At 38.4% G+C, this 26,307-nt stretch overlaps 2 protein-coding genes across 2 annotated transcripts; one reads left to right on the top strand and one right to left on the bottom strand.

Annotated features, from left to right (window-relative positions):
• Positions 1-1,217: 1,217 nt before the first annotated feature.
• VTI1B (vesicle transport through interaction with t-SNAREs 1B) lies at positions 1,218-14,409 on the top strand. The gene is made up of 6 exons (XM_026708581.2): positions 1,218-1,486; positions 4,394-4,452; positions 5,559-5,750; positions 9,429-9,602; positions 10,472-10,533; positions 13,005-14,409. The coding sequence occupies exons 1-6, from the start codon at positions 1,369-1,371 to the stop codon at positions 13,093-13,095; spliced, it is 696 nt and encodes a 231-aa protein (XP_026564366.2). The 5' UTR covers positions 1,218-1,368; the 3' UTR covers positions 13,096-14,409.
• ARG2 (arginase 2) lies at positions 12,505-23,109 on the bottom strand. Its single transcript, XM_026708570.2, has 8 exons — positions 22,865-23,109; positions 22,117-22,189; positions 18,057-18,234; positions 16,894-17,053; positions 14,912-15,006; positions 14,702-14,806; positions 14,416-14,552; positions 12,505-13,730 (listed from the first exon to the last, which is right to left on the bottom strand). The coding sequence occupies exons 1-8, from the start codon at positions 22,979-22,981 to the stop codon at positions 13,525-13,527; spliced, it is 1,071 nt and encodes a 356-aa protein (XP_026564355.1). The 5' UTR covers positions 22,982-23,109; the 3' UTR covers positions 12,505-13,524.
• Between the last annotated feature and the right edge of the window lie 3,198 nt (positions 23,110-26,307).

Here is a 26,307-nt window from a genome sequence, read left to right on the forward strand (position 1 = left end):
ATCTGATATTAATACAGTTGAGAAAGTCCAGAAATATTTCACAAGAAGAGTTCTCCACTCCTCTACTCGTTGTAGAATACCTTATGCCACCAGACTTGAAATTCTAGACCTAGAAAACCTAGAACTACACCACCTTCGGTCCAAAGTTTTGTATATGCAGTGTTGCAGTGTTTTGGAGTCATGTGATCAGCTTTTGCAATAAGTCAATGGAGAATCCAGATCCACTTAACAATTATGTTACTAACTTAACAAATGCAATGATTCACTTAACAACCATGGCAAGAAAAGTTGTAAAATGGGGCAAAACTCACTTAACATATGTTTCATTTAGTAACATAAATCTGGGGCTCAATTGTGGTCATAAATAGAAGATTACCTGTATAGCATAGATGAGCATAGATAAATGAGCATAGATTTATTGTGTCATTCCAGCTGACCTCTGTGACCCATGAGTAACCGTGAAAAGGTTGGATGAGGGTAGCAGCTGAATAGGAGAACAGATGCAAATCACTTCCATATTCTTCGTAGAATTTTGCCTCCTATTGATCAGAGGAGATTCGGACAATAAACCAGAATCAGAATAGGGCTTGAAGGGACCTTGGAGATCTCCTAGTCCACCCCCTGCTCAAGCAGACCTTATACCATTTCAAACAAGTGATTGTCCCATCTCTTTAAAAACCTCCAGTGATGAAGCACCGACAACGTCTGAAGGCAAGCTGCTCCATTGGTTAATTGTCCTCACTGTTAGGAAGTTTCTCACTAATTCTCTCCTTAATTAGTTTCCATCCATTGTTTCTTGTCCTGCTCTCTGGTGTTTTGGAAAATAAATTGACACCCCCAACCCCCACTTCTTGGTGGCAGCCTAACTTTGTCTCTTTACTGATAGGTTTCTTCTGACATCAATATGGAATCTGTTCCCCTATTCCAGGGGTTTTCAAACTGGACAGCTTTAAGACTTGTGGACTTCAACTCCCAGAATTCCTCCTCCAGTCACGTTAGCTCAGGAATTCTGGGAGTTCGCAAGTCTTAAACTTGTCAAGTTTGAAGACCCTTGTCCTGTTCAGCTGCTACCCTCGTGGGAATAACAAATATAAACATTGCCTCCTCCACCCGCCCCCAGTTTCAGAGAGGTGACCGTTTCTCCTCCGCAACGAGGGGGGCGCTGTTGCGATTGACTGCACTGCTTTAGTCACCCTGGCGGGGCGCTCTGTAAGAAAAAGAAGACGAGGATGGGGTCTAAGCTCCGCCCCTTATCCCGGAAGTGTCTGTGGAGGATGGTTTCCAGGCGGTAGTTACCCCTCTGCGGCGTCGGATCGTGGGTGGGTGGGGTGGGGGAAAAAAGAGCTGCTCGCTCCCGACTTTCGCGGGATGGCGGACCGCGGCGTCGGCTCCTCGGAGCATCTGGAGCGGCTGCACGAGATTTTTCGCAGCCTCCATGGGGAGTTGCAAAGCGCCCCGGAGAGGCTGCGCGGGAGCCTGGCGGTCGGTACGTGAGAAAGCAGCGCTCCCGTCCGGCGGGGTGGGGGGCGGGGCGGGGCGGGGGGTGTCGGAGTCTCTTCCAGGGTTTGGTTTAGGGCTTCTCCGTGCGATGCCGCGTACGTTCCCTTGCAAGCGAGGAGGTCGTTTGTCCAGGGTTACCGGGTCCCGGGTAAACCGAAACAAATAGGTGGCGCTCTCCAGATCCCAAAGCGGGAGGCTGAATAGTCGGGGAGGGACAACTCTCGGCAGGACAAGAGTTACTCTTAATACCAAAGAGGTGGTGGAACACAATCATTAAAGAAAGCACGCAAAAGCAGGGACGGAATGAAATGGGAATGGCGAAAATTAAAATAATTTTTATTTATTTTAAATAATAATTAAATAGAATTGATAAATTGAGTTGTCTCGCGATGAGTTGGCTGTAGTGACTTGTCCTGCGCCAAGGTGCCCATGGCGAGTTGGCGGCGGTGAGTTGGCTGTAGCAAGTTGTCCCATTCGCTCAGAGAGGATTTTCTCAGGGAAGATTTGCATTTTCACTATATAGTTTATTCCACTTAAAAGAAAAATGCTCATATTCAGGTTTAGACTTCTTTCCTCTCCTTCGATCCCGGGCAGCTGCTTTCCTGACTTACTTACTTGCTGGCTGATTTACCTGGAACAAATTGCATTGTGCAGTGTTGGATTACAGTCTTCTCGTCTCTCGAAATTCTGTGTGTGAGAGAGAGGAGTTGGCAGGGAAACCTGGTTGTCGATGCTGTAATAAAGACAAATGGACAATGTAGAATTATACAAGAGGTACAGGTAGCTCTCAACTCACAGCAGTTCATTTATGACTATTTGAAGTTACAACAGGACTGAAAAAAGTGACTTACAGCTGATTGTCACACTGATGACTGTTTACAGCATCCCCATGGTTATGTGATCAAAATTTGAATATCTTGACCACCGGCTCCTATTATTTATACCGGTTGCAGTGTCCCGGGGTTACGTGATCACCTTTTGCAACTTTCTGACAAGCAAAGTCAATGGGGAAGCCAGATTCACTTAACAACTCTGTTATTAATTTAACAACTGCAATGACTTAGCAAATGTGGCAAGAAAAGTCATAAACTGGGGCAAAACTCATTTAAATTTCTCACTGAGCAACATAAATACTGAGCTCAATTGTGGTCGTAAGTCAAGGACTACCTGTACTCTTGTTAAATTCACGCAGTGTAAGACTTGAAATTCATCCTTGCACAATTCATAAATCTACAAGCTGAAGTGGTATTTACCAAGTCTGCCCTGACTTTTACACAGTAGCCCTGCAGATTCTTGAAAACAGCTAGCACATCATCCCAGAGTCTTTTCCAGGCCAACGCCTCCAGCTATTTTTCCTTTCGGATTACTTATCACCTTAGTCTCTGTCCTTTGGATAATTTCAAATTTATCAGTGTGCTTTCCAAAATGGAGCACAAAGCAGAGAGAAATCCTAACCTCTCTTGACCTTTCCCAATACTTTGATTAATGCAGCCTAGGATGACTTTTGCTTTTATTTTTTGGCAGCTGCAACATACTATCATATTATTGTGCTCAGTTGTCCAATTTTGACTTAATGTCTCTGGCCAGTTTACATATAAAAAGGAAAATCAATAACCTAAATGTCATAAGGATAAAAGCTGCATGAATCTCCTGGGGGGCAGGGGAGGTATTGCCAAACTTATGTGTTCTGAAAATAATTCAAAACAACATTTTAAAAATGGTTTATTCAATCCTGATTGGAGTATGTGATAAGGGTGGGATTAAGTGATATATGGTCAATTCTTTTAGGACCCTTTGTTTAGCAGGCAATTTTGTTGGGCAGGAAGAGTGCTATGTAAACTATTTAAAGTAAAGCTGATAATAAAAGGACATAAATGGTGTGAATGAACTAAATATGTGGATTACTTACAAAGTTACATGAACCAATTAGGTTAATATAACAGGTATTACTTTGCATGTACCCTCCAGAACAGATTCAGGATATGTGTGAAGAAAAAAAAATCATTGCTTTGGGGCCTATATTGTTCCCTCAGCAGACCAATATCTTTGAATGTAGTCCATTATATAATAACGGTACAAAAACAGCCATTTTGCATGGGATCCGCTTATCCATAGAACTAGAGATGACAATTCTGAAGACACCTGAATGTATTTGAATAAAAATGACAGGAAAAATAAGTCAATTATTTAAAATGAATGGCCCGTGGTTTTTTTTATTTATTGTTATACTCACAATGTCAACTTCTTGGGTACATTAGTCAGAGCCTTGACACAGAAATGAGTCACGATGGTGCAGCGGTTAGAGTGCAGTATTACAGGCTACTTCTGCTGACGCAGTTCAAATCTCACCAGGCTCAAGGTTAACTCAGCCTTCCATCCTTCTGTGGTCGGTAAAATGAGGACCCAGATTGTTGGGGGCAATATGCTGACTCTAAGCTGCTTAGACAGGGCTGTAAAGTCTAAGTGCTATTGCTATTGCTACATATACATATATGTGTATGTACATACCAGTATGTATGCATGATTGGTAGAAGATTGTTCTTTATAATTTTGTTGTGCCTGCTTGAGAGCTTATATCCAGAGACATTGGCCTAGGGATCAACACACACACACACACACACACACACACACACATATAAGTTCATAAAGGCATTTAGTCGGATCCAGTAAAAAGTGAGCAACTCCAGATGTACATATGACCATCTATCTCTAATTATTGAAAGTGGCAGCACAGTTGCCATCTTTTTGAGATGCAAAACTCTTCAAATATTAATATAAAACCTCAGCCAAGCACAACAAAATTATACATAATACACAGTGTATGGATTATTTTTGTACTGCTAATATTTTGTCCTTTAGTGGAAATTTATATTTTTAAAATTTTATCTTGTAGAGGAGAAAAAAAAGTTAATGCGAGAGTTTGATGAGAAACTAAAAGAGGCAAATGAAACGGTAAGAATGTGAACTATTCTTTAAGAAGCTTTAGAACCCTAGTGTATATGAGACTAATCCACAGTGATTTAAACATGGTGGACCTTAATAAAGTGCTTAATATTGATTGAAATCATTTTTTCTCGACCTTTGCAATTTTAAGGTGTATGAACTTCCAACTCCCAAAATTCCCCAACTAGCATGGGGACTTCAATTTGTGTTTCCAAGACTGAGAAACACTTGATTGAAATAATTCATTTTTAAAACATTTCCTTTTCTTTTTTCTTTTTCCCATTTAATGATTTGTCCAGACAAGCCAAAGCCAGTATTTGCAGTACCAATTTCAACAAATTAATCTGCTTTCTGTTAAAAAAATGTTTTAAACGCATACTACATATTTTTTCTGAATTAGGCTTAAAGATAATTTTATCTTTAAAACACTATAAAGATTACAGACGATAGTATTATATTGTATTTGTTTACAATGAAGATTGCTATGGAGCAAGGTGAAATATTCTTTTGAGTCTGGTCTTTGTTTTTGTTATCAGAGTGATAACAAAACTATATTCAGCTATGCACACTTCAAAGAAGTTAATTTTTTTCAAAAAATAATATTGCTTTCACATAGCAAAAAGAGGATAGGAAAATGTTTGAAATCTGGCCTTTTGCCTATTTGGTGGTTTAGTTCCATATGTTTAGTAAACAACTATATTTTTATAACCTTTTCTGAAGCATATTTTCTTCACTGCTTTGTATAAGGAAATACTTAAAAGTTTTCTCCATTTTTGGCTTTTATTGTCATTGCATGAAGTGTATTTAAATTGGCAGAATGCTTTTTCTAAATAAGCTCAGTTTTAGTCAGCCAAAGAATAACTTTCCTAAAATAAAAACATGAGATACATATTTTTGAAATAAAGAAGTGAATTATAGATTGCATATATATAGAATATAGTTTGCATTTTATATTTTAGTGAAGTATGATTCATAAGAAATTTGAGCAGGTTTTTTATTTAGGTCTCTGATATGATGTTTCTGGTAAATTTAACATTTTCAGTCTTGATTTTCATGTTTCAAATACAAATGTAACAAGGATTTTGATACATGTTTACTTTTGAAACTTATTCTAGTTAAGGGAAATGGAAGAAGAACTGAAATATGCCCCAGTGTCCTTCCGCAATCAAATGATGATTAAAATTAGAACTTACAAAGGAGACCTTAGCACATTTCATAGGAAAATGAAAAGTACAGATTTGGGAGTAGCTCCAAGTGCACGTGGGAATTCAAAGTTTGGTATCTTTTCTACGGAAAATGAGCAGCGAGTAAGTACGAAGTATACAATTATTTTAAAGGTTGTTCCAATGTCACCATCCTTCGGGTTCTTGTTCAGGAAGGGGAGCAAATGAAAGATGCATTCTAGATAATCATTAGCAGCACCAGAGTCTAGCACTGCAGTTTTTATACCTGTGTCTGAGCTAAAATGAAGACTTAAAATTTGTAGAAAAGAGACAAATTGACTTATGGAACAATTAGAAAATACAAAAGTATTAAAACAGTTAATACAGAAGTTTATCTGCCCTTAATGGCTTGGTGGATTGAAAGCAAATTTAGATTATTCTTGAAAAAAATGGGATAAAAAGAAAAGAAAGACGAATGGAGAGATGAGGGCTTAGTTGAATAGTAAATACATAGTAAAAATCCATCCTTCTGAGGTTGGTAAAATGAGGACCCAGATTGTTGGGGGCAATAGGCTGACTCTGTAAACCACTCAGAGGGGGCTGTAAAGCACTGTGAAGTGGTATAGAAATCTAAATGCTATATTGCTATTCCTGGATTTCAGGGATTTTTGCTGCACTCTAAATTCTGCAAATAGTAAAGGTCTTTTTAAGCATTCATCAAAGAATTTAGCAAATTAAGAGTAAACAGAACCAAGTTCTTATTTCCAAATTTGAGACATCATTGATAATATAGGTAGTCCTTAACTTACAACCATTTTTAGTGACTGTTTGAAGTTACAATGGCACTGAAAAAGTGGCTCACATTCATTTTTTGTAATTAGGACCGTAGCAGCATCCTTATGGTTACATGATCAAAATTCAGACTCTTGACAGCTGCTTTAGTCTTGTAACACATAAAAGGCACCAGAATATAAATAAGATAAACATTGCAATGCTTATTGCTTTTTATTATTGTTAATATTAATAATATTGCTATTATTTCTTATTATTGCTATTTCTCTGTTCAGTGCTGCTAGCGATCATCTAGATTAGGCTTGTCAAATTGGCAGGATGCACAGGCCACACCCACTCCAGCTCCACAAAGGCAAAAAAACATCCCAGTACATCACAATACGGCCTGCGATGCGATCAGATTTGACACCTCTGATCTAGATGCATCTTTCATATGCTGATTATACCTAAGATAACTGAATGTATTTTAATTTCTGATTGATTAATTTGATTTGTGTCCTGCTTTTATTTTTTACAACTCAAGATGTCTTATAATCCTTCCTCTTATTTTCCCCATAATAACAAACCTGTAAGGTGCACTGAGTGGAGAGAAAATGGCTGACCCAAGGCCACAAGCTAGATTCTTTGCCTAAAGGAGGACCAGCATTTTCCCTGTTTCTGATCCAGTACCTTAATTATTACACCAAACAGTCTTGGTTTTTTTTTAAAAAAAACTTTAATTTAGGTATTTTTCAAAAATTACAGCATCCACTGAAATGATTACGTAAACATTATCTTTTCCCCTTTCAAGGGAAGTGAGTAGTAAGCACAGCACAGTAGCTTTTGTCATGTCTAATGAACTAGCCACACATCTTGAAGATTACTAAGTCAAATATGTAGTATACTGACAAAATTTTCATTTTTAATATGCTCTGTGTCATTTGACTTTTACTGCAAGCAATTTATATAATTCTTCACTATTCAAATTTTTAGGTTTTATGTCAATTAAACTGTATAGTGTCTAGGTCCACCACACTGTTTGTCTGAATCCGTTTAGTTCTTTGTCCTCTAAGACAGGGGTCCCCGACCCCAGTCCTTGGACAGGCACCAGTCTGCGGCATGCCAGAAACTGGGCCATACAAACAAGGGAAGCCCCATCCATGGGGTGTAGGCAGCACATGAAACCAACCCCCCCCCTTTGAGGCATAAAAGACAATTAACCTCAGAGGGACACAATCTTCAATTAGGTTGGCATGCTTTCTTATGGTATGAGAAGAATAAGATACATAGCTATTTTCAAAGACATTATATTAGAAATGCACTGTTATCAGTATGGGTAAAAACTAAAGAACAACATTATCTGAAAATACCAGTCGGGCTTTCCACAATGGAAGCATTGATACATCCTAATGTTATTAATATGGAAAAAAATGTAAGATATAAAGATATTTTGAATGAAAAGGGGGAATTAAAAACTAAGCAAGAACTCAGTAGTCAAGGGATGGATATAGCATGGTGGGCACAAATGCAGATACAATCTTGATATAAGAAATATGCTAAAATGTATGGTTTTAATAAAGAATTAACAGAATTGGGCCAGATATTAACTGGAATGGATGAAAATATATTAATAAAGAAAATATACAGCTATTTATTATGTATCAAATTGGAAAGTGAACAACAATAATAATAGCTTTTATTGTCATTGTACATCATGTATACAATGAAATTGGTTTAGCATCTACTGGTGCAATCCATAAGAGAAATGCAAAACAGTATGAATAGTAAAGGAGACAATGATAGTTTGAGCTAAAAATTTTGGATATGCAATAGAACTGGATAAATGGCAGAAATTGTGGGATAGAAATGTTAAATTAACTATGTCAACTGCATATAAAGAAAATGTATATAAAATGTTTTACAGATGGCATTTTTTACCAACAGGATTGGCAAAAATGTTTAAAGATAGATCCGCTAAATGTTGGAAGTGCAACCAGATACTTGGTTCATATTACCATATGTAGTAGACATGCCCAAAAGCTAAAAAATACTGGATGAAAATACATACATGGTTGGAAAAAATAATAAAGCAGCATATAGATTTGAAACCAGAAATATTCTTATTGGGCATCCTGCCGGAAAAGGATGATAAAAGAAATGTATATTTGATTTTACATGCATTAACTGCCACTAGGATTGTATTTGCACAACAATGAGAAAGGGATAAGATCCCGACATAAGAATGTAATCAAAAAATATTAGAATGTAAAGAAATGGATAGATTAATGCTTACAATTAAGGAAAAAGAAACTGAATATTTATTGATAGGGGACTGATTTTATCAATGGTTAAATAATAAAAACAGAAGTTAGAAATATGGGGATTTAAAAAGGACAAAAGTGTTATAAAGGAGATTTGTTAAAGTAGATAAGTTAAATATTATTGTTATTGTATTATGATGATGATGATGAATACCATTGTAAACATCTTGATTATGATTGTTTAAAAATAATTGCACCTGGACAGCACACTGTTTGATTAAAATTGAGTTTTTATATGTTATATAAATAAAACATGAGAAAGAAAGAAACCATGCCCCCTCTGGTCTGCGGAAAAACTTCACGGAATCAGTTCCTGGTGCCCCAAAGGTTGGGGGCCATTGCCTCAGAAAATAGCTGAATGAACATTGAAAGAGAGTGAAACTAATTGTAAATACTCCCAACAAAATGTTGATAGCATTTGCTTGAATCAGTTGGGGGGAAGGGGTGGAATAATCTGTATGCATAGTTTCTGCTGTATTATAAGGGACGTTTTTTAATTGCAGACTCAAACTAAAAACCTAGGTGTCATAAGGACAGGGATATGGGATCATCTCGGTGTCTTTGCCAACATTTTCTCAAAAGAATAGACTGTTTCTCTCATCATTAGGAAATTTCTCTTATTCTCCTATTACATTGCTAGCATGACTTAAATCTCCACTCTCAGGGAAGAACATACTGAAAGGTAAAATATCCCTTCTGCCTTTTAAAATAGGTCTTTATTGTCTCTTAGACTCAGGTGCAGTCTCAGAGGGTGTTACTGCTTCAGGGAACAGAAAGCTTGAATCGAGCCACTCAGAGCTTGGATCGGACACACCAAATTGCTGCAGAAACTGATCAAATTGGTAGTGATATCATTGAAGAACTAGGTGGGCAGCGTGAGCAGCTGGAACGGACCAAAGGCAGAGTAAGTTTTCAAAATGCCACTGGCATAGTACAGTCTTTTTTTTTCTCTCCTATCAGCAAATAGGAGACTATGGAAAAAATAAATATTTCCACACTCCCAGCAATTCTCTCTTCCCGTATCACTTTTCTATGAAGCTTTGTTCTTTCATGATGGGGATAATGCTGAGAGGAAACTATAATGAAATAGCAATCTTTAGCTTATACAGCTATGTAATGTAACAATATAGTTAACAAATTACATTTTTTTTGGGTTCTGGCAATAAAACAGGTCTACTTTTTCTAAACTTCCAGGAATCAAATACTGTTTTCTTGAGACTGGATTTGATCTTCCTTGGATATGTGTTTTAATTTATTTTAAAAATAACCCTTATCTTTTAATATACTGCTGAAATCTCAGAAATTAGATAGATAAATACATAGTCAATGTCCAGTGATGAAATTTACTCATGGTCTCTGCTCTGACACAGATGGAATCTTAACCAGCCCTCAAATGCTGTTTCTTGTTTATCTGATATCTTTGCGATTCACTATCAGTATTTTTCTCTCTCAGGAAAAGACCAAGATTTAACCTTGGATAGTGTGTTATTTGGACTTGTTATCAGAAACATAATTCAGTCTAAAAATACAGAAATACATAAGTTGGGGTGCATCATACTTCTTTTAATTATTATTGCAGAATGTTATGGTCAGGAGTTGAGCTGACACAATGTGTTCCAATTGTTATCTTATTTAAATACCTTTCTCTAAATTTGGCTCGATCTCCTAATTTCAACATTGTGCTTCACATACAACGCTTTCCAACTGTCAAAAGTAGCACCCTAAATCCCTTGCCAAGCAGATGGGAATTCATGGTTGTTTTTTTCTTGACAGTTAGTAAACACGAATGAAAATTTAAGCAGAAGTCGGAAGATCCTACGTTCCATGTCAAGAAGGTTGGTGAAATGATGCTTTAAAATGTGCTCTGAATCTTGGATCAGAATGTTTTGTATGTTTGGGAATTTTGTGAAGCTTATTCCTTTGGTGTAGGCTTTGGTGTATGTCCCTATCAAAGAATGGCTTTCATTTTCATACAGATGTGGAAAAGATGGCAATATTCAGGGGTCAAGTTCAGCAAGTTGTAGTTAGGAGTTAGAAAGTAAGTTAGGGCCCCATATATAATTTGTATGGCTAGTGCACCTTTAGGCATTTTGTGCATAAATGCAAAGTCCAACAGTGAGGGAGCATTAGTGAGTTAGATGCTGAATAAATCCAAACCAAGCTTTGCTGGGGCTACAACATCTAGGCTGCAAACCACTGGACAATGAGTAGAAAGCAGCAAAACCTCTTTGCTTCCATCTAGGGGTCACCTGGATTTTTGCAGTCCAGATCTGGTAATTTAGCTTTTGCTAAAGAGTGAGAAGGAAAACTTTTTTGCCAGTTCCTCCTTTTGTATGCAGCACTGTGACTTGCCCCATGCTATGCAGCAGTGGTCACCAACTGGTGGGCCGCGGCCCACTGATGGGCCTTGAGAAAATTTTGGTGGGCTGCAGAGAAATCTCACCCCCAGAGCACCCCCACAAAGCAATTAATCCAGGCTGCGCAGAAACACAAGACTGTGCTGCCCACATGGCCCGCAGGAACACTCCCCGCCCACTCACTCCTTACCTGGCAAACTTGCCTGCTAAAATTGCTATTTTTCCTTTTTCCAACCATCATCTGTTCTGCTGTGCCAGGAGATTTAGATTAGCTAGGAAGCAGGAAATGGTTGGATTTCTTGCTTTCTAGCTAGTCTTTAGAAAGTTTAGATCTTTGGCTCTGCAAAACCTCCCTTAGGACTGAAGGTTTGCTTGCAAGCAAATTCAGTGCGGACTCACAGCAAACAAATTTGAGAGACTGAGCTAGCTGATGGCAGATAGATCACTGAATGTGATCACTGTGAGCAACTCAATCTGGCGGCTTTGCCTGGTTTGGGGTAAAAATTGCTCTTTTTTAATAAAAAATTCAATATTTATATAAATATTTATAATATTTACATACAAGTCAGTCACCTGACCACCAAGCCACACCCACAAATTAGGCCACGCCCATAGAACCGGTTAGTGGTCCCTGGGATCAAAAATTAGGAGTTTGGATGGTTCCTGAGGTCCAAAAGGTTGGTGACCCCTGCTATACAGGACAGCTAAAGGAATAAAAACCCTACAATGAACTCAAATATTTCTCTAGCTATAATATTCTTTAAGTGGATACTGTAGGTTGATTTCCCTCCCCCTCTCTCCCCTTGGAACAAGAATAAAATAAGAACATAGGATATGCCCTAAATTTAAGATTCCTCTCACCTCAGAATGGGAGAATCAACCGAAAATAAGCTATATAAATACAGGTAGTCCTTCATTTAGTGACCATTCAAAGTTATAACAGTACTGAAAAAAGTGACTTAGGACTATTTTTCATACTTAAAACCATATTTATGAAGGTTGCATTGTTCTTTTGTAACCTTCTGACAAGCAAAGTCAGTGGGGAAATCAGATTCACTTAAAAACTGTGTTAATAACTGGAGTGATTCACTTAACAATTGTGGCAGGACAGGTCATAAAATGGGCAAAATTCACTTAACAAGTGTCTCATTTAGCAGCAGAAATTTGGGGCTCAATTGTAGTCGTTAAATCAAGGATTACCTGTACTATATAAAATGCTGTGTGTAATATTGAATTTCTACACCATCACGTGATTAACTGGACACATAAGGCTGGATTGTTCTTTAAAGCTCTCCAATAGGCATGGTTACAAATATTGGCCAATTTCTGAGACTAAGGCCTCATAGAAAGATGTCTGAGCAAAGGACTCTTACTGTGGTTCCCTCATGTCCCCATGCACACCGACAGCAACAGTTTTTAGTATGCTAGGAGGATAAAAAAATCAGGGGCTTCCATTTAATAAGGTTTATTATTTATTGAAAGAACAAATGGGAGCTACTAAAAACAATATTCAAGTCATTAATTATCATCAGGTTTTCAGCTCTTCCCATTCAGCTCTTGCTAAAAACTGGAATTATTACAGCTTTATCTCTTCAGTTAAGAATAAAGTATATTTCTGCCTCTATTCTTTTATACCCTACAATGAGGCTCTATAACTTCTAGCAAGAGTATTTTGATGTTTTATAAGGAATCTTGGGAACTATTTTAGTTAGTACTCTACTTCTCCATCATTAATTTTCTCCAGTGACTGTAGCTCTGTGCCTATTTACCTAGGATTTTCCTTAAATCCGCAGTACATAAAGGGACCTACTTTTGAGTAAACATGCAAAGGGTTTGCTTCACCTAAAATGAAACTGGATGGTTCTGTGGTGTTCATAACTCCATAAATGGTAATGACTTGCAGTTTCTTTTAAAAAAAACCAACAAAGTGTGTGTCTCTTTCTTTCTAGGCTTATGACAAATAAATTGTTGCTCTCTGTCATCATCATCCTGGAGGTAATCATCCTGGGAGGTCTTGTCTACTACAAGTTCTTCACCTAAGCCTTGAAGAGATGCAGCTTTTCTCCTTTGCCGTTTTCAATCCACTATATGGACATTCCTTGGCAACAGCTGTTTGACACAGATATGAAAAGATAGATCGTATTTTACTACATTTAAAATATAGTGCTGGCTTGTTGTCAGTCTTGACATGTCCTTCTGAGAAAAGTGCAGTTGCTACTGGGAGGAAATGTGGCTGGAGAAAAGACAGACCGTGAACTACATCTGCAATATAATACGACAGTCATTTATACTGAAGATATTAATTTGTGGCACAGTTTGAACTGTCCCAACTGGGAAAAAAAAAAGATCTCCCAAGCTGAGTGAAGAATTCAGAATGTAGTACACTTTTTTGTTTTGTCCACTTGTTTAGTTGATCAGCAGAACTATACATAATGCCCTTTATGTGGCATCTATGCCACTTGGGAGGCCCTAAAGCCGGACTTGCTCTTCATTTTCCGATTCATCCGGCGAATTAGGTGTTGGTAGATTCTCAAAAACAATGTGTGCTCCTTCTCTCGTCTGCCCAAAGCTTGTAGCAATCACATCTACTGCCAAACCAGCTGTTGCGTTCACTTCTTCCTGTGAAGCGCCAAGGAATGGATTTACTTCTACAAGGTCCATGGCTGAAAGCAGACCTGAGAAAGTGAAGGCAGCGAGTTATTTTGTAGCAAAAGACAGAAATTTGCAGTATTAAAAAAAAAAAAACCTCTTAAACCAAATAACAGATCTGTCTCATTACATGTTGCATCATACTTCAATCCTACTTTTACCCAAAGCAACAATATTTTCCATTAGTTTTATTTCCTTTCCCTATGTTTTGATGTTGCCAGGAGCAGGTGAATGGTTAAATTTTTTAAAATACTGTATATGTCTTTAAAACTCCCTGACAATTCTAAACTGAGTCAAAAAGAAGGTTGGAGAAGTGTAATATAAATACACAGATAACAAAAGGGAGTAATGATAACTGGGGGATGAACTGGGAACATTGACTTCTCTAAGTTAGGTTTCCATATAGTTTAAGTTATGTTTCCATATAGCTTATGCTAAAATTTGGTTAGCATAGCTTGTAATTAGGAAAACTAAATAACGTGCCCACTGAGCCAAAAAACATGGCTATTGTCTTCAGTCCAGGATGACTCATGAATTGTTGAAAGAGGGGGAGAATAAAAGAATCCAAGATTTATTTTGTTAACATTTTGATTTAAAACACTTCTGAATATTTTTGTAGTACAGATATCCTTGCAAGCATATAATTACAATTTTTGTGATTCTTGTTACCTTAACCCAATTTTTTTAAAAAGATGTTTAAGTGGTTTTTACCTGTGTTGTGTATTTCTTCAGAAATGTACATGCCTTCACGATACGTTAATCCACCTAAGACACGTGTCCCTGTTGCTGGAGCCAGGGATGGATCAAAGGCATCAATGTCGAAGCTCAGATGGATTGGTCTTGGCCCTCTGACAAAAGATAATGCTTTTGTTTACTAAATATAGTTCACCTGCAATAGGTCACTTATCCTTGTCATCAGTAGGTATGGCTAATGGTTGCTAGTGACCGGGTTTCTGGCTTATTTAATTACCTAACAATATTCTTCAAAACATGTTACCTTCCCAAAAGATGATCGAATGTTTTTTCCATCACTTTCTGGATTCCAAGATCATCAATATGTCTCATTGAAAAGTATTGAATTCCATAATTCTTCAGAATATAACTGTTTTGAGAAAACAGGTTAAATTTAAATACTCTTACACTCACTCTAGTGAATTGGGAGGAAAGGAATAATAACATTCATTTAAACTAGCTATCGTGTACTTACTGTTCAGCAGGATCAACATCTCTCAGACCAATATATACAATATCTGATGATGAAAGACAGGGCTTCAGCCAGGAAAATCCAGGAAGCAATGGCACCTTCAAAATAACAGAAAAAACATGATCCTGAAAAGACTAGTCTAGGAAATATTATTTGAGTGCCATGATTTTAGTATAGACTCACTCCCCGCCCCCAATATCCTGTTATAAAATCTTGTTTTAGTTAATAATGCTGCAATCATGTAACAGTTATTCTCCCACAAGAATAACTTGTAATAGATTAAAGATACTATATTTTTTCCTTTTTTCCTCCCACCTAGGCCAAATGGATATCAACATTCCCGATCAGAGAAGGTAATTAGGTCTCATTCACTTTCTTGTATAAAATTTGCTGGAATCTAGAACACAAGCTTTTGAAAACATTCTAATATTGAATTACATACAGGTAGTCCTCCACTTACGACCACAATTGGGCCCCAGATTTCTGTTGCTCAGCGAGACAAGTGAATTTTGCCCCATTTTACAACCTTTCTTGACACAGTTAAGTGAATCACTGCAGTTAAGTTAATAACATGGTGGTTTCCTCATTGACTTTGCTTGTCAGAAGGGTGCAAAAGGTGGTCACTGCAACCGTCTGAGTCAGTTATCAAGCACCTGAATTTGGATCATGTGATTATAGAGGTGCTGCAATGGTTGCATGAAAAATGGTCATAAGTCCCTTTTTTTCAGTGTCATCATAACTTCAAACTAAATGAAGTGTTATAAGTCGAGGACTACCTGTATTATGAACTGCACTGATGGCCAGAGGACTCCACAGGGAGGTGAAAAAAAGAATGTGGATGTGGAAAGCAATATTGCACTGCAAAGTATGCCTCTATTCTACACTTGTCATTGCACTCTTATAAAACAATTATAAATTTTATTGTCTTGATGAAAATATCAGATCCTGCTATGCCCTTTACATATTCACATTACTGAGTGTGTGTTGTTTGATAAATCTCTTTTGAATCAGAGTCCATTGCCAAACTGACTAGGGTTAATGAGAGTTGTTTTTATTTTTAAAAAAGATGAACCCAAATTACTTTTATCCCTGTCCTAGGGGCAATTAAGATTTAGCTGATTGTAACACTTTCCAAGTGTTAGATGTAATAGAGTATTTAGCTACGGTGTTTATTTTAATTTGCTTAATTTGGGTAAGAATGATAACCATGTTGAGCTGCTGAAAGCTGGAAGTAAATCTAGCTAACGAAGTCTCCCCATATCTTGTGTCAATAGTACTTTTCAAGTGGGTATGATCAAACAAGTTCTTTTTAAATTACCAGGGCGGTGGGGAGGGCTATTGTATAGAAAACAAATCCCTGCATGATCATTGTTTTGGAAGGAAAACTGCAGGAATACCAGCAAGTACAGCCATCCACTTTCATCTACAGTTCATTAAATAACAGATTATTCCTAACAAGGAAAAAATACGGGTAATCCTTATTTAGCAACTACAATTGGATCTGTTAAGCCAAGTGGTCACTAAGTAAAAATGTGACTGTGTTTATAATCTTTCTTACTTCAGTTTATCTTTCTTTACTTGTATAGTCCTGCAAAGGTCATAAATGTGAGGAATGATTGCAAAATTGCTTTGCCATCATCACTGTAACTGCAAACAGTTGCTAAATGAGGCAGTTACTAAATGAGGACTATGTAAGTGCGTGTGTGCTAATCTTCTGAAAGGATTGTATGGTAGAATTGCCAATAGTGAACCAATAGCCACCCAATCTCAAATCATGTTGACTAACTCAATATAGAAGTGCTGGCATCTTTATGAATTATGCATCCAAAGAACACCATTCTTGGATGTTCAGGATGTATGTCCCTACAAACTTAGTAACTAGGAGAAATATTCCATCTCTGATATCTAAAGTTTACTTCCAATAAAAAAACATACCGATAACTCAATAAGTGCTATTCCTTGTTGACATCACCGTGCAATCTCACCTTATCCTGAAGTTCTCTTAAAAGAAATGAAACTGGCTGCCCATGGAGATTTCTTGATTGGCTTGTGAGTGGAGTGTTAATATCAGCATGGGCATCAACCCAGATCACAGAGAGATGTGGGTACTGCCTTGCGTGTCCACTGATGGAACCAAGTGCTAAACTGTAAGGGGAAAACAGTTCAAATTTATATCAGATTTGTCTAAATTGGGGAAAGTAGAATTAAGGTATCTAATAAATGTGAGCTTAGAGAATTACTTTGGAAGTCAAAGGTATAGGACAACTGCACTTAAATTCATATCAATGCATATCATGGATATGATCCTGCCCTCAATGCCTTGCCAGTGAGGGATTAAAGGGACACATGTGAAATCAATATATCACTTTACATTCTCACATTATCTAATCAGCACCATTTAGATAGCTAAAACAGCACTTAGACTTATATCACTTCACATTTCACAGTGCTTTACAGCCCTCTCTAATCTGTTTACAGTGTCAGCACATTGTCCCCAACAATCTGGGTCCTCACTGATGGTAAAATGCTATGTACATACCTTAAAGTCAATAGCCCAGAGTGTCCACAATATGTATCCAATGGAAAATCTGCACTGAAATCAGTAATCTGTTTTTTTCTAAGGGTCAACCAGATCCTCATGCTAACCATAGACAACCATAGCCATCTTCCAGTGCTCTCCAGCAGCTGGAGTTTAGAGGCATTCTGGTGATATAGGTTTCCTCAAATAATGCAGGATTAGATTGAAATAGGCTGGGTTTTTTCTCGACTCATTGAGAATATAGTAATGGAAGCAGATGTGTGTTCCTGTCTAATTGCAAAAGAGGTTTTTTTAAAATTCAGGACTACTTTTTGTTTAGTACAATAGTAGTACATCCATTACCTACCTACCATTACTGTATGTCCTACAGTATAACTTTAAATGGATACAACATCATCTAGCCCCCCCCCCCCCAAATCATTCTCAGATTTAGTGTTGCCAGGCCCATCATTTGTGGAATTTCATCAAGTGCTATAAGCAAAATATTTTTAGAACTCAACACCTCTTTTTATGCTGTTCATGTTGGTTACTTTCAAGCAAGCAAAAAAACTTGTGTTTTGATGGTCTTTATATAAAAGTCATATGATAGTTTCACTTTTCCTAACTCACCTATGATCACCTCCAATGGTTATGCAGCTATGTCCAGCTGCCAGAGCTCCATTCACAGCGTCAGCCAGAAGTTGGCTAGCTAATCCTACAGAGCGTGGGTACTTGACCAGGTTGTTGTACAGTTCATCATTGGGCACCGGGGTGAAACTTAAGTCTCCAAAATCATATACCTGACAACCTAGGAACAAGCAGAATGGGAGAAGAAAGCAAAGTGATATAGATTAGCTTTGTTTGATGACAGAATATGATGGAATTTAGAAATGTTACTGTTTTCCTATGAATAATTCCTAGAGAGTCCTGATAAGTGAATCTTATGGAACAAAAGTAGAAAATTTGGGGGGCAAAGAAAGTGCTTGAAATTATGAAAATACAAGAGCACTCTCACAAAATGGTTGCTGTGATAGGTATTGCCAATCATTGAACTTTATTTGCCAGAATATAGGTGCATTATACCCTTCCACTTCTCTGAATATGTTTACCCAAAGTTGTTTTAAGAGGGATGACTATACAAAAGTTTTTAATTTCACGAACTTCAACTTACTTTTTCTCTTTTTATGGGTAGGTGGACACAACAATCACCTAAAGCACTGAGCTGCAGACACTATTTTATTTTCTAAGAACATTTATGTGGAGTTCAGAGCAGTGGTGGTATTCAAAAACTTTTACTACCAGTTCTGTGGGCGTGGCTTGGTGGGCATGGCCATGTGACTGGGTGGGCATGGCTTTTTTTGCAGCCCACACCCATTTTTGGGAGCTTCGTAGCCACAGAGGAGCCTCTAGGGGGGTGTTTTTGCTCCCCCAAGGCTCCTCTGGGGCTCTGGAAGGCAAAAAATGGAGTGGGGGGAGCTCAGCTCCTCCCTCCTTTTTTTGCCTTCCTGGGCCTCAGCAAGGGGAATCCCGGCACAGCTGATCTTATCTACAGCTGATTATCGGGAGGGAAAAAAAAATACCTTAGGCAAATGTCAGACAGGCAGGCAGGGTGAGCGAGCATCAGGCGGGAGGGCGACTGGGTGGGGGTGGGGGGGTGGGGTGTGTGGCCAGCCCTTTGGCAACCCACGCCAAATTCTTGCTACCAGTTCGGCCGATCTGTTGCGAACCGGCTGAATACCACCACTGGTTCAGAGGCATTAACACAAACATATCAGAGATATTGGTGTTTTTGCACTGCTCTAACCTACTGAAAAAAACAGTAAGAACTATTAAGGAATTGAAGTCAGCTGGGACAGAAAAATGGTTTCCATGGAGACATCAGATCGATGGCTGCTTTGTCATCACAAATACTGTGGCAAGGTGTGCATCATTTCAGGCTATTTATTTTAAGTTAATCTTCAACATAACACTGCCCTTCAGATGTGTTGAACCAATTCCTAAACTTCCCAAAGATCCAGCTGCTGAGGAAATCTTGGTCCAACACATGCACTTGGGGAAGATTGCTATAGTAGTTTTACATATATAGGGGCAATTTAATGATCCAGTATGAAATATGCATAGTCTAAATCTCTGCATATCTTTATATTCACTTGCCTACCATCTTCGCTTCCATTGCATGTGTTGCCTCTTCTTTAGGTTTGTTAGCTCTCTCTTTGTGATCTTATCTGTTCCATCCAACCATGTTTTCTTTAGCCTTCTCTTCCTCTCAACTACTATTCTTTTACATAGTTCAAGAGCAAGTCAATCCCATTTCTTCCTTCCATATTAATAAACCATCAATAAACCACCGTATCTTTCATACTAGTCACTTATTGTATTTGCTCCACATTTATTCAACATCCATTGCTTCTCAAAGCTATTTTTTCTTGTTCCACAAATGCATCTGAACTATCCTATTTCTAAAGTAATGTTTCTTCTGGCATACTAATTCTCTGAAGTGGGTAGAAGTACACTCTTCCACACTGCAGTTTTCCCTTCCCTTGTTGCATCATATAGAATCTTTAACATTTGCTGCAAATCATTTTGATATCTCAACCAAAATAATTTGCACATACTCTACATTCAAATTCCCAAGTAACACACCTATACAATCATTAGAAGCATTCTGTTTATCCATAAACACTTCTATCCACATCATTACAAACCCTTTTTCCTTGTCCAATGCCAACTCACAAAGCATTTCTTTCATCTTCATGCATTTTACTTCTATGAGTAGATGTACATGTACATACTGCATTCCACAGCCAGTTTCAACTCTATATTGTATATTTTATATTAGTTTGCTTTATTATGTTTTCCTTAACTCTACAAAGCACAATACATTTTATTTTTCACATCCATTCATTTCTTAATGGTTTGCTATAAAGCAAAGGCTGGGGTTAGATTGCATTTCTCAGATTGTCATCTCTTAGAGCAAGAGTCTTCAAACTTGGCAAATTTAAGACTTGTGGACTTCAACTCCCAGAATTCCTGAGTTAATATGACTGGAGGAAGAATTCTGAGAATTGAAGTCCACAAGTCTTAAAGCTGTCAAGTTTGAAGACCCCTGTTTTAGAGACTTTCAAGGTTCAAACACCTTCCCAAGGACTCTCTAATTACTCTCTAACTACAAAGAAATTATGCAGTTTTTGCATTCACTCTTGGTAACTTTTCCTTTATATAAAGGAACAATAACAGCATTATTTCAACTATCAGTCATAGCAGTAGCTTTCTCACATAGATAAATCACACATCACCTCCACAAGCAAGCCACATCTTTAAATTTTCTCAGTTATTTCAACTACTTTTCAAGATTTTTAGAGCACTAAATTCCTTTTCATCAGTTTTCCTTGGACATGAAAATTTGTATATGAACATGTAGTCAAAATGTGTCCAAAATTATCAGGACACTAAGCAGGGAATGCTGCATACAGTGAGTGGCATTAAGACTGATAATGTAGTCCTTAATTTAGCTTACTAAAGTTTTGTTTCATTTTCCAACTAATTATGTATTTCTTCCTTCCATATACCTTATATGTTTTTCCTATAGATACTTCTTAGATTATTTTCTTTTTTTTTTTTACTCAATAGTTATGACTCAGTTATCAACGTCAAGGTTTCGTCAAACTTTACAGTTAGTCATTTTACAATTTTAACATCAGATAAAGTTTACTCATCTTTCTTCCTTTTGAAGGATTTCCTATTTCACTACTTTTGAATAAACAATTTTTTATCCTTTGGCACTTAACAGCCTCTAAAAAAGAAATTAGGAGTTGAAATGTGTGATGAAACTTCTTAATGTATTGCACTCATGTTCACAAAATGAAATTCACTTTTTACACTGAAGTATTATTAAACTGATCAGTTTTCCTTCAGGAATCTATGGAATGTTATAACTGCTAATCATTTTTACTGACTGCCACAAAACTAAGCTCTGGATGATTTGAGTACATATCAGATAGTGTAAATGTGTGACTTGTGCTTTAATTCAAGATAACTTGGATTAAAAAAACCTTTTACTGTGTTAGTTAAGTTTGTTATCTTTGTGATAATCTGATGGTTTCAAAACAAGGCAAGTGCTGAGTTTATATTTAACTCGGAGATTAGGAAAATTTAGTTTGATGAGGTTTTAAGAAGACTGAATAACACAGTATGTTTTAGAATTATTTAAGTCTATTTTAAATTATTCAATCATTATTGAAGTCGGTTTCAAACTATTCACTTTTGCTTGATGATCTTCTTGTCTAGGTGTTGAAAGCGATTAGGATCTCATAAGTCCATCTCCACAATGCCTTTCAATGTGTTGGGACTACACCTTTCCATGATTCCCTACCTCCACCTCAATGAGCCAGAGAATTCATAAGAGTGGGCTACAGACTGAGTGTAATATACTATAATCATTCAAACACGTTTCTCCTTTCCTTCAACTGGATAATGGCTGGGCAACTTTAGAACAATGGGCAAACAGCTATCTGGAAGGCACCAGAACAATAACGTTATAATGTTTCAGAGGGAAGACTCATGGTGAATCATAGGGGAGGAACGACTGGGTGGGGGAAGTTAGGCAGGAACACAAAGAGAGGACTCAGATCTTCGGGAAGGGATCCGAGTCCTCTCTTTGGACTCCTCCAATCCCGCCCTTCCCACTTACCCATGCTGGAGAGCTTTCCGACCAGTCCCGCATTCCGGATCACTTCAGGACCGTGATCCACTCCTCTTTTTTTCTGCAAGACCAAAGCAGGATCTGCGCTGTGATTCCAAGTTGCACCCGTGGGAAGTGGCACCAATGAGCCCACTGCCACTTGGAAATTTCCACTTCCCAGGAGCATCCCTCTGCCACCGCCCCCTTCCCCGCCGGCCAGCCAAATTCTCTAGAGCAGGGGTCTCCAACCTTGGCAGCTTTAAGACTTGTGGACTTCAAAGCAAAGCTGGCTGAGGAATTCTGGGAGTTGAAGTCCACAAGTCTTAAAGCTGCCAAGGTTGGAGACCCCTGCTCTAGAGGGGTCCATCCCAACCTTTCCTTCCTGGTTTCCGACACCCTCCCTCCCCCGCCCCCACGACCCGCCTCACCGTTTTCTCCCCCTCATCACGACCGCGCGCTGCAGTCTTGTTCCTGTTTTTGGGGGTTGGGTGGGGCAATCGTCGCGGATCGACTGGATCGGGCACGAACGATAAATCGACCGATCCTCTTCGGAGCATCTCTTTCCCCAGCCCAGCACGGGGCATCAAGTTCCTTAGGCTGGCTGGGCAAGGCGGAGGTCCGCAACTCCCCCCTCCCACGGGGGAGGGGAAGGAAGGCCCAAAGGACGCCCCCCACCTCTCTCTCTCTCTCGACCAGTACTGCAGTACTCCCCCCATCGCTGCTCCGGGCTTCTCCCTTGCCCGCGACGCCCACCTACCTGGCCCCGGGAGAAGGGAGCCCCAATGATGGCCACCGAATGGGAGAGCTTCCGAGGGACCAGCAGAGGGGAGCCCGCTTGATGGAGGAGCCGAGCGAAACTGCCACGAACAGCCATGGCGGCGAATAGAGAGACCTCGGGAAGGAGAGCCACGCGCAACCCACCCGCTCCGTAACCGCGCCGGCGCCAGCCTGGAAGACCGCAGCTTTATAACCAGCAGAGGCTTTGTCGAGCCTCTGCACCTTTGGCCCCTCCCCTTGGCCCTCGGCCCACTTACGTGCCAATCGGCGTAGAGCTCGCCGGGGGCGTGCCTCCGAGCCCCTCAGGAGACGCGAGCGAACGTGACCCGTCCTCGCTTCTGCATTCCTGCTTGACCTCCCTCTGGCTTTCACAGGTCGTCCCGGAATTTCGCCCCCAGACCCTCCCCCCAGACATTTCTACCTGGTTGGTTGGCTTTGATTTTTTGTTTTTCTGTGTGTGTGTGTGTGTGTGTGTGTGTGTAATCAAATCGTTGTAAGGTGAGGAGTAGCCGAGTTACCTGTTTGTCGGTTGAAAATCTGCCCGGAGATTCAGGGTTTCACATACACACACCCCCCTTCCTCCTTAGTCTTAGAATGACTTTATTGTCACTTTGAATGTACACTAATAGGCATATATTAAAATGAAATTTTGTTGCATACAGCTCTCAAAAGGATCTCCATCTATTTATTTTATTTTATTAACAAGATAATAGGTATAAGTAAAAATATAGTTATGAATACATATAAAATATAGTTATGGTTACATATAAGAAAATTGTGTGTGTGTGTGCGTGTGTATGTGTATGTGTATATGTATATGTATATGTATATGAAACAATAGGACAGGGACAGTAGGCATGTTGGTGCACTTATGCACGCCCCCTACAGACCTCTTAGGAAGGGGGTGAGGTCAATAGTAGACAGTCTAAGGTTAAAGTTTTTGGGGTTTGGGGAAAAAACCACAGAGTCAGGTAGAGTATTCCAGACATTGACCACTCTGTTGCTGAAGTCGTATTTCCTGCAGTATCTCCAATATACACTACATAAACATAAACATATGTATATACACATACATATACATATACATACATACAGATATACATATCTCCAATATACACTACATAAACATGACTAAATAAATAAATATAATAAATAAATAAATAAAACAGAGTGGTCAGTGTCTGCAATACTCTACCTGACTCTGGTTTCTTCCCCAAACCCCAAAAACTTTAACCTTAGACTGTCTACTATTGACCTCACCCTTTTCCTAAGAGGTCTGTAGGGGGCGTGCATAAGCGCACCAATATGCCTACCGTCCCTGTCCTATCGTTTCTTTTATTTTTCTTATATGTATCCATTTCATGTATTCATAACTATGTTTATACTTACACCTATTATCTTGTAAGAGATTGACAAAATAAATAAATAAAATAAATACAAAATTATGCATATGCCCACATATAAGACACAGAGAAACAACAGTCTAAAACCTCATAAAAAACCCACTAACAACACTCCTAAAACTAGGTTAGATATCTGCCTTTTTTCAAAAGGAAAGTTGGGCTCACAGATCCATGCAATACATGCGTACTGGACTAGGAGGGACAAGGGGACAATTCCCCTTAAATTCAGAGCAATTTATTTTAGTGGCTCTCTTGGAAGATTTAAAGATTGGTTGGTTAGTTATAATTATTCAATATGTGCCCAATTCTCCACTCAGGCAAATGAGCGTGTGTACAGATGAGACTTATGCAAACATAATTTCATCATTTCCAGTTCTTCTTTTCAGCTATGAGCTGTAGGATTGCGGTACTGGGAAACGATGTCACGCTGACTGTTGTTATTTCAGCTTCTATAGGAAATAATAAAAACTTATCTTAAGGGCAAGCCCTCTTACTCATTGCTCAATATGTTGGATGATGTTTTATGTTTTTGCATATGTTTTATGCAAAAACCTCCTCAATTATTCCCTTCACATATGTTCCACCTGTTCCCTTTGCCACATTTGCAGCCCAAGATGTCCAAGAGTGGGTTGTTGGTCATACACCATTTCCATAGAAATCAGCTATCAGCTAGTTACATTCCGCAGGTATTTCTTGTGTCTATTGCCATTTCTGGAAATAATGAGAGCTAACCAGAGTTGACCCATCAGTTTTAATTTTTTTGCAATCTGAAAGCATTGCCAACTTTCCAGAAAGATGCTTGTTTTTCTAAGAAAAGTAAGGATGAAAAGAAGTTACTGGTGTAGATCAGGTTATGAGGTGCTGGTGAATATCTAGCTCCATTTTGGTAGAAACAGGTTGAAGAAAATCTGGTCTTGCCAATTCAGAATTCTTTGAGTCATGGAATACAGCCTGGAACTGCCAGATTCCAGCATTCATGTAGTTCTCAAAGAGTTGTTAGTAAAATTAACAGCATCGAGCTATGAAATCCTATTTAAAGATAAATCTCACTGTGCTCATTGGATCGTGCTCACAACTAGGCACATGTGTATAAAACAACAGACGTACTTTCTTCCTTCCACAGTGTTTAACATGTGATTAGTCTTCCTGAGGTTCCTCACTTAAAAAAGGTAGTCTGGCTATTTTACTATTAACCAGAAATAAAATTAATTATGTCTATAAGATATCATTAGCCCTTGAGTTCAGAATGCTGAATTTAGCCAGATCATGTGATCTTGATGAAGTCTTGTTTTATAGATCCTTATAGGTTAAATCAACCTCTTCCAATCAGAACATTACTAAAGTGAAGACTTTCAGAATTTTCAGCTAGCCCAAAGCCACGTTGAATAAAATCTGGCACTGGAAAGGTAAGGTTAGGCTGCACTGCATAACTATCTTTTCTGTGTCACAACAGAACAAGTACTGAGGAGTTTCCACAACAGATTCTGAGATTCTACACTTCATGGAAAGTTACTGTCCAGATCATGGAAAAACACAGGACTGTTTTGCAATCATATTTGCTGATGCAATTCCAAATGATTTAGTTCCCACATCAGTAAAAAAAAATTAAAAATATACTGTTTTATTGTTTTCAGTTGCACCTGCTTCAGAGATTATTAGCATTTGATGCCAGTCTGCTTTAAAAAAATAAAACAAGCATAAAAGAAATGAAACAAATAGTAAAATACATTGCAACTGTACAATTAATCCTGTAAGCATTGTAATTATGAATAAAGCGTATTAAGGAAACTGCCATGTGAGTAAAATATCATTAAAATATCAGTTATTGTAAGCTTTTAAAAGAAGTATTCTGTGAGATGAAACTATAAATATAAAATTGTGTCACAATTCCCCCCCCTGGAGTCACATGATGCTGTGTTCCCCACTTCTTTTAAATAATACCATTCTTGGCATCAAGACACACCCCCCCACCCCCCCGAATTTTTGTAATTTTTCCTCATTGTTTTCCAAAGTCAAAAAC

This window comes from Pseudonaja textilis, chromosome 1 (genome assembly GCF_049901715.1).
Source record: "Pseudonaja textilis isolate UNSWEBS1 chromosome 1, rPseTex1.2, whole genome shotgun sequence".
Taxonomy (NCBI): domain Eukaryota; kingdom Metazoa; phylum Chordata; class Lepidosauria; order Squamata; family Elapidae; genus Pseudonaja; species Pseudonaja textilis.